The 14,001-nt window shown below is 40.1% G+C and overlaps 1 protein-coding gene across 1 annotated transcript; it reads right to left on the reverse strand.

Annotated features, from left to right (window-relative positions):
* Positions 1 to 558: 558 nt before the first annotated feature.
* LOC122148808 lies at positions 559 to 12,896 on the reverse strand. The gene is made up of 3 exons (XM_042776458.1): positions 11,961 to 12,896; positions 11,545 to 11,649; positions 559 to 6,837 (listed from the first exon to the last, which is right to left on the reverse strand). The coding sequence occupies exon 3, from the start codon at positions 6,006 to 6,008 to the stop codon at positions 1,476 to 1,478; it is 4,533 nt and encodes a 1,510-aa protein (XP_042632392.1). The 5' UTR covers positions 6,009 to 6,837; positions 11,545 to 11,649; positions 11,961 to 12,896; the 3' UTR covers positions 559 to 1,475.
* Positions 12,897 to 14,001: the final 1,105 nt, after the last annotated feature.

Raw genomic sequence — 14,001 nt, forward strand, 5'->3', positions numbered from 1 at the left:
TAAACAGCCACATCCAGCACCATGGTACCAGGTGCATAACACCTGGTCATATCCTCTCATTTGATGTTTATAAATCATTTAACTTACATGCCATCAAAAACCAATTTACCCAATCTGCTTACCATCACGAAGAGGCAACACTCTGCTTCTCATAAAAATTCAGTACAAAACACTCGAAACAAATACTATACATTTTCTATCTTTTTATTTGCTTTCTGAGAAACTCAACATTACTGTTGACTCAGAAAAAGAAAACAGCTGTTTAGTATTTATATTTTGTATTTAGTTTACTGAGAGGAAAACATTGGGACAGTAGAGCTAAGTAAAGTATTGAGAATGAATACAATAGTGTTGGGAAAGCTGGGCTAAACTGTGGTTTGGGTTAAACAGATCAAAGGGGCAGGGAACAAAAATCACACCGATACATATATTTTCCCACATCTTACAATGACAGACCCTGCCACAAACCCACCCACCCCTAAAATAGTAAAAATGATAAAAAAAAAAAAAATAAAGTGTATACTTTGAATAATAAAGAAGTAATAAAACTATTATTTATTAATATATTATAATAATTGTACAGTACAGACTGGCTATTCCTCACTCCCGCTAGCCAATCTCACAACCAAAGACATTAACACTTGCCATAGAAACACCTGCAAAGGTTTCTTTACATATTTCTTAAAAAACAGATGACATTAAACACAGGAACATGGCATTAGGAACACCATTCTGTCCCCTCCGCATCAGCTCTGCAGAATATTTTGCACGTTTTGACAGTTTGACTGCAGCGAGTCCTCTTTGAGACACTGTTAAATTCAACATGGAGTGTCATAATTGAAGTTGTTCATAGGGAATACACACACTATGTACTTGATTCTCTTCCCAAAACCAGTAACTTTCAGTTCCAGGTCAAACATTTGCATTTTAACATGAAGACAGCAAAAGTTGGGGGGAAACAAAACAACACCACAATGAACAAAAAAGCTACGTATAATTGAGAGTAAACAAAGGCTATACCGTTAAGCTCTGAATATTGAGGGGAAACTAGTTTAGAGAATAGATTGTTACTGTTCAAATTAGTTCACTTTCACTGGTATGCATCCATCATTGCAGCACAAATAAAGTTACGAAAATACATAATGAATGCATTTTTAGAGGATAGAGAAGCTACCATTACAACAAAGGTGCTACCAAAAAAAAACAGTTCCATAATCTAGAATATTCTTCCCCTTTGGAGAAACCGTGTTAGAGATCCATGTCTATAATGGATGGTTCTTTAGGTACAGGCTTGTTTTCATGTGAACTGAGTCTTTTATTTTCACGAGGCACTCCTTTGGTTATAGTCTGACCACTTTTAAGGAGTTGAATGTGTGGCAATTTCCACCAAAATCCTCTATGCCTACTTGCACGTGATCCTTGCCTTGAAAACATCAGTTTTTATAGGCCTTCTACTATCTTAGATGGCAATTTACTTAGTGCCTGTAACCTGTCACAACTGTTGATCTTTCAGTCTGGTCCTCTGCCTTCTGAACATTAGTCCCCTTTATTGACATTCTGATTCCTCTACTGACACGCCGACAAGCAAATTTGTGGCGCTGCAGGAGGGTGCCATTCCAGAATCGAGAGGGACATCGAGAGCAAGAGAATGCCCCTTGAGACAGGTGGTGGGCCCGATGACGGAGAGCTGTCAGTAGCCTTCGAGAACGTTTTCCACAGACTATGCAGCACAGGCGAGTCTGGCGGCCATGTTTTCTTGGCGGATGCCTGGTTACACGGTGCACTGAAAGAGTTATGCGGCTTGAAAAAGTGGTAAAGGGACAGATAGGGCAAGTATATGATTTTAAGGGAACAATAAGAGACTGTAGGCCTTTAAATCTTAACCGCCCCACACGCCATGTGCCTCCACCTACATTTAAACCAAGCCCTCCTCCAGTAAACTTGGCCCATTTCAGCTGAGCTATCCACTTCTTTCTCTTTTGCTGCTGCTGAAGCCTGCACTTCTTTCGTTTTAAATACATATGCCTCCTGGCAATTTCGTAAGCACTGAATCCACTCATCAACTGCATGCTACTAGACAGTTTATATTTTTTCTTTTTTTTTTTTTTCTTCCTCTGGGTAGCATCTCCCTGGGCCTGAGGGCTTTGCTGTAGATGTTGAGACTGCATCGAAAAAGGGTGCTGTTGCTGGTGATGTTGAGAGTGCTGGGGTGGTGAAATGTGGATATGAGGTGGAGTGGAATGAACAGTGTTACTTGGAACCCCTGAATAAATTAGCTGCTTCCCGCTGATTGGTTGTTGAAGCTGGAGGGGAGCCATAGTGGGGTTCGAGTAGTGCAGATGTTGGGGGTGTGAAGTCACATTTGAACTGTGATGTCCTGATTCTGGAGTGTAGAAGAGTGGAGAATAACCAGCAGGCTGAGGATGCTGTGTGAGAGCGATGGTTGAATGGGGCTGTTGTACTCCATGACTGCCACTTTCAGGTGTTATATGAAGGAGTGCATTGGTTGCAGCCTCACTTTCGGAGACAGATGGGGCAGTTCCAATAGATTCACTTCCTGTTGGTTGTGTTGTAGGCCCAGTACGAGTCAAACCATGTTGAGATAATCTATGTCTGGTCAGGCTGTTGGAGTAAGAAAATGCCTTACCACACACTTCACACGAAAAAAGTTTCTCCCCTCCATGTTCATGAATGGCTTGGTGATGGGCAGTCAAGTGGAAATGATGGCGGAAAGATTTCCAGCAAATCTCACATGTATATAGTTTAGGAGGGGGTTGGTTGCTTGTGCTAGCATTAGATCCTTGAACTTTATCCTGAGAATAGTAGTAAGCGCCAGGGTTGGTTTGATTGGTTTGATCGGGTTGATCTTGATTAGTGGGTGCCCCTTGATTTGCAGCAGATTTGGTTTTACTCCGCCTCGGCTTGAAATCTCCCCGTAGATGCAGTTTTTCATGCCTTTTCAGACTCTGTGCATATCCAAAATCTTTTCCACAGAGGGTGCATTTGTAGTTCTTCTCCCCCGAGTGAACAGTCTGATGTTTGGTAAGGTGAAATGGCTCCCGGAAGTCTTTACCACAGATGTCGCAATGAAATGGCTTTTCCCCTGTATGTACACGTTCGTGTCGACGTAATGTCTCACGTCTGCTAAAGCCCCGACCACAAACAGTGCATAAATAAGGCCTTTCAGAACCATCTCCAGCAGCGCCATTGCTTCTCCGACGTTTCACTCCTTCTCCTGGAGCCCCACCAGGTCTCGGCTCTCTTTTCTGTCTGGGCTTCCGTGGCCGCTTGGGTTTGGCATTAGGATTGTTGGCATTCTGTGAGTTAGGTTGCTGCTGTTGGGTGGGGTGAGATAAGGGTATCATTGAACCATTCAGGCATTCATCATTCCCACCATTTCCTGCAGATGTAGATGAAGAGGCACCCATAGATCCGAACCCAAGCCCTCCTAACAGACCTCCGATAATGTCTCTCCGTTCCTCTCGTCCCCCAGTATTGTTCATCTCAGCAGGCAAGACAGAGGCGGCAGCAGCTGCAGCAATGGCAGACATGGCACTACTAGTGACTTCATCTTCAGAGTCATCCAAAAGTGAGGAGAGAGGCAGATGAGACTGCGGTTGGTGATGGTGCTGTTGATTTTGAGGGTGTGGATGAAGTGTTGGGGCTAAAGGAGCTTTCCTAAGGGCAGAACTTGACATGCTGTTGCTACAGTTGTCTCCAGAGTAGGATGATGGGTTGCCCTGTTGACGACGATAGTCATCAACTCTGTAGGACGTTTGGTAAGGATCTCTCGAATACTCAGGATTATACTTCTCTTCAGTTTTGCACACAGGATTTTGATTAACACTTCTTCCCTGTGAATACAGACTGTCACAAGACATCCCTGCTGTGCCATCCTCATTTTTGCAAAATACCAATTCTTTTGTGTCATCCATTTGACCACCTGGAAAATCACTTTCAACCTTGCCCTCTACTGAACTTATTGAGCTACCATCACTGCTTCTAGATCTCCTCCCTGGCTTGCCACAGTTACCTGATGCAGCATGGTTAAGCAAAGAAGTGCTCTCTCTAAAGCAGCGGCCACAAGCAGGGCAGCGGTAGGGCTTCTCTTCATGAATTTTCTCATGTCGAGTGAGAGATTCTCTGCGGTTGAATGAACGCTCACAGACAGAGCAGGCATATGGTCGAGCTCCAGAGTGGATAACACCATGCTGAAGGAGGTGTCCTCTCTTCTTGAACCCCTTTCCACATTCATTGCAACAGTATGACTTATCTGGACTTGAGCAAGTGGAAGACATGGGGTCTGTATTCTCATGCTGATGGTGGGCATTTTGTGAAATTCCATCTTGTGTTGAGTGAGGAAGATCTGACTGATGCTGATGATTTGGGTTTGTGTTTGTGCTGCTGTTGGGACCACCACCATCTTCTTCATGGCAGCGTATGTGTCGGCGAAGGCTTGTGAGGTGGGTAAAAGACTTGCCACACTCTCCACAATGAAAGAGAGGGTCTTGTTCTGGCTGTGTGATATTGGGAGTCATTGATTGCTGATTTTCGGGCTTGGGGTTTTGAGAGATATTTGATACTAGCACAGAAGCAGAATTTGAAGATGGGGCAGAGGAAGAAGAGGAGGAGACAGTTGAAGAAGAGGAGGATGGTGTTGACGAAGAGAGGATGGAGGAGGGGTCACCACCAAGACCCCTCATACCAACCCCTCCACCTCCTCCCACAAGACCAGAGGACCCATCATGACCATGTGCCCCAGAGCTGGCATGGCAGTTAGCACTGCTTGTACTGCTGCTACTGTTATTCTCTGACTTCCTCTGGGGCAGGTAGCCAGCCATGGCTTTCTTTCTCCTGCTGCCACTACCTCCACTTCCTCCAGCCCCAGATCCGCTATCTCCTTTCCCATCATCTTTTTGTAAGGAGAGATGGAGTGGGAGTGGCAAAGGCAAGCCTGCTTCTTGTTGCATTAAGGAAGCCAGTTGATTAGACGAAAGAACAGGAATACCTTGGAAATCAAAACCACCAAGAGGTGAAGGTTGGGGGGCAGGGTGTAGAGGGTGGTGTGGATGCGCATGGCTGTGAGGGTGGGACAACGCATGAGGTGGCAGCTGCTGCTGCTGTTGTTGGGGCTGGGGAGTTGGATGGCCATGGGTGTGGGAAGGATGGAGGGCTGGAGGAGGAGCAAGACCTGTATTTGAATCTGCAAGACCGAGATGATTATGTGGACCCTGCTGAACTAGAAACTGTTCTAAACTGGCATTTGTGGGCACTCCAGAAAACAGGTATTGGTTTGCAGCGAGCATGCAACTGAACTGCTGGTGCAAACTTCTTGCATCAGACTGGGCTCCGACTAATCCAGCCACTGAGCTGCTACTGCTGGGGGGATTATTAGAAGTGGTGGTTGAACTCGAAGGGGAGGGTGATGATGAGGATGGCCCAGGAGATTGCTGAGGAACAGACAGGCCAGGGTGCAAGGGTGGTGGTGGTGGTGCTGATGTTACAACTCCTCCAATTACCCCAGAGCCTCCTCCAGTACTTCCTCCTGCAAAATCAAAACGCCCCATTCCTGAGTGAAGCTGCTCCTGCGCTAGCGCAGCCTCAGCAGGGTGAAATGTGCGTAAGAACTGTGGATAGCCAGAGGCAGAACTGCCACTCCCACTGCTGCTGCTCATCTTGCTTGATTTACGTGTGCTTTGTGAGGATGAGGATTGAGTTTGTTGTGGAAGAGGTGGAGGGGGTGCACTCATTTTGGCAAATAAGGATGAAGAATCCGCAAATGCATTACTTCTAGATCCTTGAAGGGAACCAAGACTAAGCCCAGACAGGAGGCCACCAGATGCCTCACTTTGTTGCTGCTGCTGCTGTTGAAGCTGCTGCTGGTGCTGAAGTTGGACCTGTTGTTGGTGCTGCAGTTGTCTTTCCAGCCCCAGTCCTTTGAACTGGTGAGCCTGATGTCCACTGAGCATTTCTAAAATGTCCATGGGGTACTTTCCAAACTGAAACATCTCCCTCTCACTGTTGAGGGGTGTTCCTAGGATTTTTTTTTCCCTGTTCACTTGCAGTAAAGTGGACAATATAATCTAACCTAAAAGATGTGCAGAAAAAAAAAAACTGTCACTAGGGCCACTAATAATCAATATAAAGCTTTAAAGAAATCTGCTAGCAGTTCCAGTTAAAAAAAAATGCCTGTGTGGGAGTAATTTGTCTAATGATGTGACTGTCCATCCCAAACAAACAGAGTTTTGGCTATAGTATTGGGCCACTACATGTGATAAAACTCTGGAAGTCTTGGATTAAATAATCTATAAATATAAAAAAAGGGTGAAAGTTGGTTTACGATATCATGCAATAAACACAGGTCTGCATTAGTCTTTCAATATTACTATATCTAAAGTTAAAACGGTAAAAACATGTCCTAATGTGCTAATACCATGTATTAATTTACTAATACATGTACAAATACCATATGAAAATTTTCACAAAATATGTTTAACACTACAAAGCAAATAAGTTAGTGTTGAAAGCCATTTAAAACTGAAGCAACGAGGGAATGTCTTTCTTTCTTGATATTGGTGTATTCCTTTGACAACTTCTGAATGAAATGGTCCCACTTTTTGATTTCCTCAGTAATGTCTTCATTTAAAGAGAAAATTCTGGTGAGCAACTTTTTTTTCAATTGTTCCAAGCTGGAGTGAAAAGGTGAAAGGTCAGATAGTCCACCGGGTGTATCCAACCTCTGTCTATAGCACCTCAGCTGGAAGACCACAAACAAAGCAGAGTGGTATGACCAAGTAGTTCTTCCTCCTCTCTGCTGTGGGCAGAGCCCTGTCAGTCCTGATTTAAAGAAAAGAGAGATCAAAAATAGTAAGAAGGTTTTTAATCAAAGGATAAATATTACAAAACAATATCAAAAGATTGGCACAAATAAGAGATGAGAAGCAATGACTGAAAGCAATGCAAAACATAACTTTCTTACACTATTCACAAAACAAATAAATCACTTTCTACCACAAAAAAAATCTTAAAGACAGATAAAAGACATGCATCATAAGATAACACAGACATAAAACAATCATAATAAGATTTTTAGCAAAAGAAGCATGAGCAGTTATACTGTAAAAAAAAAAAAAAAAAAAAAAAAAAAATCAGAAGTTCTATTACTTTGGTACTACAATAATACCAAAATTAATTACTCGGAAAAAAACTTACAGAAGTTCAATTTAATTTTTAAATATGTACATTAATATTTAGCTTTAAAGGGATACTCCATCCCAAAATGAAAATGTTGTCATTAATCACTTACCCCCATGTCGTTCCAAACCCGTAAAAGCTTCATTCAACTTCGGAGCACAACTTAAGATAATTTGGATGAAAACAGGGAGGCTTGAGACTGTCCCATAGACTGCCAAATAAATAACAGTGTCAAGGTCCAGGAAAGTAAAAGCATCGTTAGAATAGTCCATCTGCCATCAGTGATTCAACTGTAATGTTATGAAGCGACGAGAATACTTTTTGTACACAAAGAAAAAAAAATAACAACTTTATTCAGCAATTCCTCTCCTCTGTGTCTCTTCAAATCAGCGTACCGCCATTTTGGCAATTCTGAGCTGTATGCAGGCAGCTTACACTCTCCAGTGTCAGTTGCGCCACAATGATACATTTTTTATGTGTATTTACGCTTTGGTTTGAAAGCTCAGAATTGCCAAAATGGTGCTACGCTGATTTGGAGAGACACAGAGGATAGGAATTGCTGAATAAAGTTGTTATTTTTGTTTTCTTCAGGTACAAAAAGTATTCTCATCGCTTCATAATGTTACGGTTGAATCACTGACGGCAGATTGACTATTCTGACGATGCTTTTCATACTTTTACTGGACCTTGACACTGTTATTTATTTGGCAGTCTATGGGACAGTCTCAAGCCTCCCTGTTTTCATCCAAAATATCTTAAATTGTGCTCTGAAGATGAACCAAGCTTTTACGGGTTTGGAACGACATGGGAGTAAGTGATTAATGACAAAATTTTAATTTTGGAATGGAGTAACCCTTTAATAACTACTTACATAAGGGAGCATGTAATTTTTCAATAGTTCAATATTGTTACCAATAAAAAAGTATTGACAGAAAACCAACCATAAACACCTCACATCTAAGAGACATTTTTAAAATCATTTTTAGATTTAGAATGAGGCCAATAACTCCATCTAATCTATGTTGCCAAATAGTGTTATAACATGCAAACATTATTCATGTATAACATACAGGTGCATCTCAATAAATTAGAATGCCATGGAAAAGTTCATTTATTGCAGTAATTTAACTCAAATTGTGAAACTCATGTATTAAATTCAATGCACACAGACTGAAGTAGTTTAAGTCTTTGGTTCTTTTAATTGTGATGATTTTGGCTCAAATTTAACAAAAACCCTCCAATTCATCTCAACAAATTAGTCTACTTCACCCATTAAAAAAAAAAAAAAAGATTTTTAGTAAATTGTTGGCCTTCTGGAAAGTATGTTAATTTACTATATATGTACTCAATACTTGGTAGGGGCTCCTTTTGCTTTAATTACTGCCTCAATTCGGCATGGCATGGAGGTGATCAGTTTGTGGCACTGCTGAGGTAGTATGGAAGCCCAGGTTTCTTTGACAGTGGCCTTCAGCTCATCTGCATTTTTTGGTCTCTTGTTTCTCATTTTCCTCTTGACAATGCCCCATAGGTTCTCTATGGGGTTCAGATCTGGTGAGTTTGCTGGCCAGTCAAGCACACCAACACCATGGCCATTTAACCAACTTTTGGTGCTTTTGGCAGTGTGGGCAGGTGCCAAATCCTGCTGGAAAATGAAATCAGCATCTTCAAAAAGCTGGTCAGCAGAAGGAAGCATGAAGTCCTCCGAAATTTCTTGGTAAACGGGTGCAGTGATTTTTGTTTTTAAAAAAAAAACACAATGGACCAACACCAGCAGATGACATTGCATCCCAAATCATCACAGACTGTGGAAACTTAACACTGGACTTCAAGCAACTTTGGCTATGAGCTTCTCACCCTTCCTCCAGACTCTAGGACCTTGGTTTCCAAATGAAATACAAAACTTGCTCTCATCTGAAAAAAGAACTTTGGACCACTGGGCAACAGTCCAGTTCTTCTTCTCCTTCTCCCAGGTAAGACACCTCTGACGTTGTTTGTGGTTCAGGAGTGGCTTAACAAGAGGAATACAACAACTGTAGCCAAATTCCTTGACACGTCTGTGTGTGGTGGCTCTTGATGCCTTGACCCCAGCCTCAGTCCATTCCTTGTGAAGTTCACTCAAATTCTTGAATCGATTTTGCTTGACAATCCTCATAAGGCTGCGGTTTTCTCGGTTGGTTGTGCATCTTTTTCTTCCACACTTTTTCCTTCCACTCAACTTTCTGTTAACATGCTTGGATACAGCACTCTGTGAACAGCCAGCTTCTTTGGCAATTAATGTTTGTGGCTTACCCTCCTTGTGAAGGGTGTCAATGACTGTCTTCTGGACAACTGTCAGATCAGCAGTCTTCCCCATGATTGTGTAGCCTAGTAAACCAAACTGAGAGACCATTTTGAAGGCTCTGGAAACCTTTCCAGGTGTTTTGAGTTGATTAGCTGATTGGCATGTCACCATATTCTAATTTGTTGTGATAAAATAAGAACCAAGCAAATAAAACGCACCTTCATTAATAAAAACTGTCCACATTCATTCATTCATACATTCCTGTAAGGAATGTAAAGTAACTGAGCTTCAGCTGTTTTTATGTATCTATTTATTTTGCGTTTCACTCAATCCAAACAGAAAGCATAAATTTTAAATTTTTGCAAGTAAATAAATTCCTTTGAAATTCCTTTTCAAAGAATCTTGAAAAAAATGCACCAATTTCCACCAAAAGAAAAAAAATTCCAACTGTTTTCACCATTGATAATAAACATTTCTTGAAAACCAAAACAGCATATTAGAATGATTTCTGAAGAATCATGAAAACTGGAGTAATGGCTACTGAAAATTCTGCTTTACAATCACAGGAATAAATTCCTTTTTACAATACATTAAAATAGATAATAATTTTAAACTGTAATGATGAAGCAGATAGATAAATAGACCAATTAACACACCAGCTAAAACACAGACATTCAAACCTAAATTAGTCCTTAGAAGCCCTTAAAGCTTTCAAAAGGAAAGGTGCTGCAACTATTTAAAATACCACTGGTTGTTTTACTCAATGTAAATTCAGTTTTAATAATTATGTTAGCATATAGCATACAATATAGCAAGCAATAGCATATTCTTTTTTGCTGTGGTATCAATATTGGTATTACATAACATGAAATTTCACTAGTAACAACTACTGAAAACGTATTATTACAACAACACTACAGTATAGTAATACTGACAGATTAACTAAACCATAATACGTGACGTCTGAAGGCTAAGCCAAATAACATGTTACCAGGTTAAAATCATTGTGAAGTTATCAGGTGCATCCAGGTCTGAGATGACCTGTGCATCACACTGATAGATATGCAAGTTTTGTTATGACAAGCTAAATTTATTCTAAGCTACTTCATAATATTAAGCATACTTCATAATATACATAACTTAATTAAGAACTAAGCAAATATGTATCTTCATTAATAAATAAACTGTCCACATTCACACATTCTAAACAAAAGGGTCCTTAGAAATTCTAATAAGGACTTGATTTTGACAGACATTATATTTGTCAAAAGTAACTGAGCTTAAACTATTTAAATGACCACTGTTTGATTTACTCAATGTAAATGACCCAATTTTCCTGAATTTACCTTGAATAGATTTTTTTAAAGACGGACAGGTAGATAAATAAATACTGAGGCAAAACCACACCAGCCAAAACAGTTTATCCACACATTCCAATACAAACTGGTCGTTACAAGTCCTTAAATCTGTCAATATCAAATGCACAATATCTGCACAAATCAAATCTTTCTATCAGTCAAAACAAAAGTAACTGAGCTGAAACTACTTAAAAATACAGCTGGTTGTTTCTCAACGTACACAAAAAGTACCCAAATTCACACTTGTATAGCAATTTATGTATTAAAGAAACAAAAGTGAATCGATTTACATTGTCTTCACCTTGAATAAATATATTTTAAAATTACATATAAATATAAATTCAAAGACAGACAGATAAAATAAAAAATAATACACCAACTAAAACAGTTAAGACATTCATCCACACATTCCAATACAATCTGGTGTTTAAAAGTCTTTAAATATGACTAAATCAAATCCTTACATCTGTCAAGTCTTTATAACAAAAGTAACTGAAATGCAACCAAAACACAGGTGACTCTAATACGAGAACATGCATGGAAAAATAATCAATAATTAGCAATTCACTGAAGAAAAAAAAAAAAAAAACCTTAAAAATCAAGGGCTCAGCAAAGAAAATCAAATGACGGCACAATGTCAACACAACAGACAAATGACAAAAAACACGCAACTACAATTAAATTTAATTAAATAGCTGAAATTAAACTTACCAAATCCGTTGCAGGTTGAAAGAAAAGCGCTGATTGTTCTTCGGGATGGTTGGAGGGGGTAAGGGAGAGGGGAAGAGCCGAATTCCCTTTTTCAATCACATCCCTCTATGGCACAGCAAAAAGTTTCAAAATAACAAATTAGAGCAAAATCAGACCTGTTAAAATTGCAAACAACTTGTCGTTATCATCATGCACTAATTAAGTTCGAACGTCCGCATGCTTCGCCTTGCGTAGAGGAACAACATGACAGAAAAACACAAACATAAACAAGAAAGTGGCTGTGAGTGCAGACATCCCATCAGATGAATTCCGGCTATAAAGCCCACTTCACTCTGCTAGCCTCTTAGCTAGCTAAATAAAGACGTCGTACCCTTTTAGATTGCAACAGAATGCATTCAAAAGCTTTGGTATCCCACCTGCTCGTGAACGGAGAAAGTCCTCTTGAAGAGCAATGCGAGAAAATAATAATGCTAAAAAGGGCGCCGAAAGCGTAGATGTGCACAAAGGCGGTTTCCGATTTCAGGTTAGCAGGTCATTTTTCCTCATCCCGTGGAAAAACACTCTCGCAGGCCTCTCCATCGCTTTCGATCCGTTAAACAAACCCCAATTTCCGCTGGCTGCGCTCGCTAACGCTCAACCTCGCGCGATGACGTTCTCGCACTAAGATTTCGACCGAAACTGCCCTTCCAGGCCGGTTTCCGCTTATTTTTTTATGCGGATTATGGTCGGTCAAATATTTTCCGCCCCGTGTCAATTTTTAGTGCCCCCGTCTTCCTTCGGGTACTTCTGTTCGCCTCACAGTGGTCGTTTCCGGGCAGTGATACAAGTTCCGGGTGGTGTTACACGTTAAAACGTCCGACATTGTCCTGCTTAGCGCACTGGAATCAGTTTGTGATAAAGTGGGGTCAAAGAAAGGCTTTTTCATTCATGGGTTCGTGCTGTAATGTATTTGAGTTTGGTGAACTTGGATGACAGGGACGTGGCATGGTCAGAACTTTGTATTTTACGGAATTCGTAGTCTCGTAAATGTTACGGGTTAGTAAACCAGTGTCTAAAAGCGCCAAAAAACAAAAACAAATGGCGCGTGGCGCGTTCTAAATGTTCCAGTGTTGTGTGACGTAGTAACACATTTTCAAAGCACACATTGCACGAGCTGCCTGCGCGAGACTCAAAAACAACACATTTCATCTCTCTCGCGCTGCCCGTTAGCTGATGCAAAATAGCCAGTCGGAACAGCTGTTACGCACATATGCGAGCCAGAGTAATTAGAGAGAAGTAGTAATCAGAGAGAGAGAATGCGCGCAGCATTTTTAGGCAACACATATATTTTGGAAAGGATGCAGGGCACAGCACCTCTCTGAAGCCATTTTACCAACATGCCGCCGTCCCTCCCCCCACCCCAACCGAACATAAGGTCCTCGCCCACCCTGCCCCTCAAAATGGCGAATGCCGGTGATGCCTCGTCCGTCTCCCTCAGGAACCATTTAAGAACCTGAAACGGCCTTGTTTAGATTAATAAATACAATAAAACCGAAATTTATACTGCAGAAAAAAAGGATTTGATGTCAAATAAAATTAGAATTTACATAATAATGGAAAACTAACTAAATAAAAAAAGTTAAGTTTAAACAAAATTTTAGACCACTTAATATAAAGAAAATGAAAAACATGAATGAATGCATGTGAATGAGAAGCTGAGATTGATGGTATGCAAATCTGCAGAACCAATTTTGACCCTTGAGACATCCTCCATTACATAGTTCTCTCTCTCTATTTCATTAACATCCATCCCCAAATTCTAATCCAAACTGACCCCAAGTCATTATAGCTGTCAAAAGTAGCTGAGTTGCATCTGTTTAACAGTGTAACAAACAATTAATCTAATACAAGATCAAAATACTCAGCACAATAATATATTATGATTTTAACATCTCAAAAACATAACATGTTAAACCAACCAACATGTTTAATAATTCATGAGGGGAAAAAAATACACAAGTACACATCAATCTCCAGGAAATGTCTTTCTTAATGATTGAGAATTTTATTTAAAAATAATAATAATAATAATAATGAAAGTTTTTGCAGTAAATATTTTATGCATGGCATTTTGGCATTTTCCCCCAGAAAATTTACAACAAGGTTTATGTATCTCATGGCAAAAAAAAACATATTTATATAAAAAGAAAAAAAAGGAGTCTTTTTCATTTTGTTTTCCGTAACTTTGGTGAATGCAGCAATGGAAAATGTTTTTTTTTTTATTCTTATTTATTTATTTATTTTTTTTTCAAAGAGACACTCACTTAAAAAATTAAATTATATTTTGGGTTTTCTGAAATGCACATTCTCTGACTTCACACAAAGCAAAAGTCAGATAAAATGCGAGATAAAGCATTCCAAAATAGACACTGAAATACACACAAGCACACAAATACAGACACACAAACTGGACACATA

The sequence above is a fragment of the Cyprinus carpio genome, chromosome A19, assembly GCF_018340385.1.
Source record: "Cyprinus carpio isolate SPL01 chromosome A19, ASM1834038v1, whole genome shotgun sequence".
NCBI lineage: Eukaryota > Metazoa > Chordata > Actinopteri > Cypriniformes > Cyprinidae > Cyprinus > Cyprinus carpio.

Coding starts and splice junctions, on each gene's coding strand:
- LOC122148808 (XM_042776458.1), bottom strand. CDS start 6,008: ATGTTTCAGTTTGGAAAGTACCCCATGGACATTTTAGAAATGCTCAGT.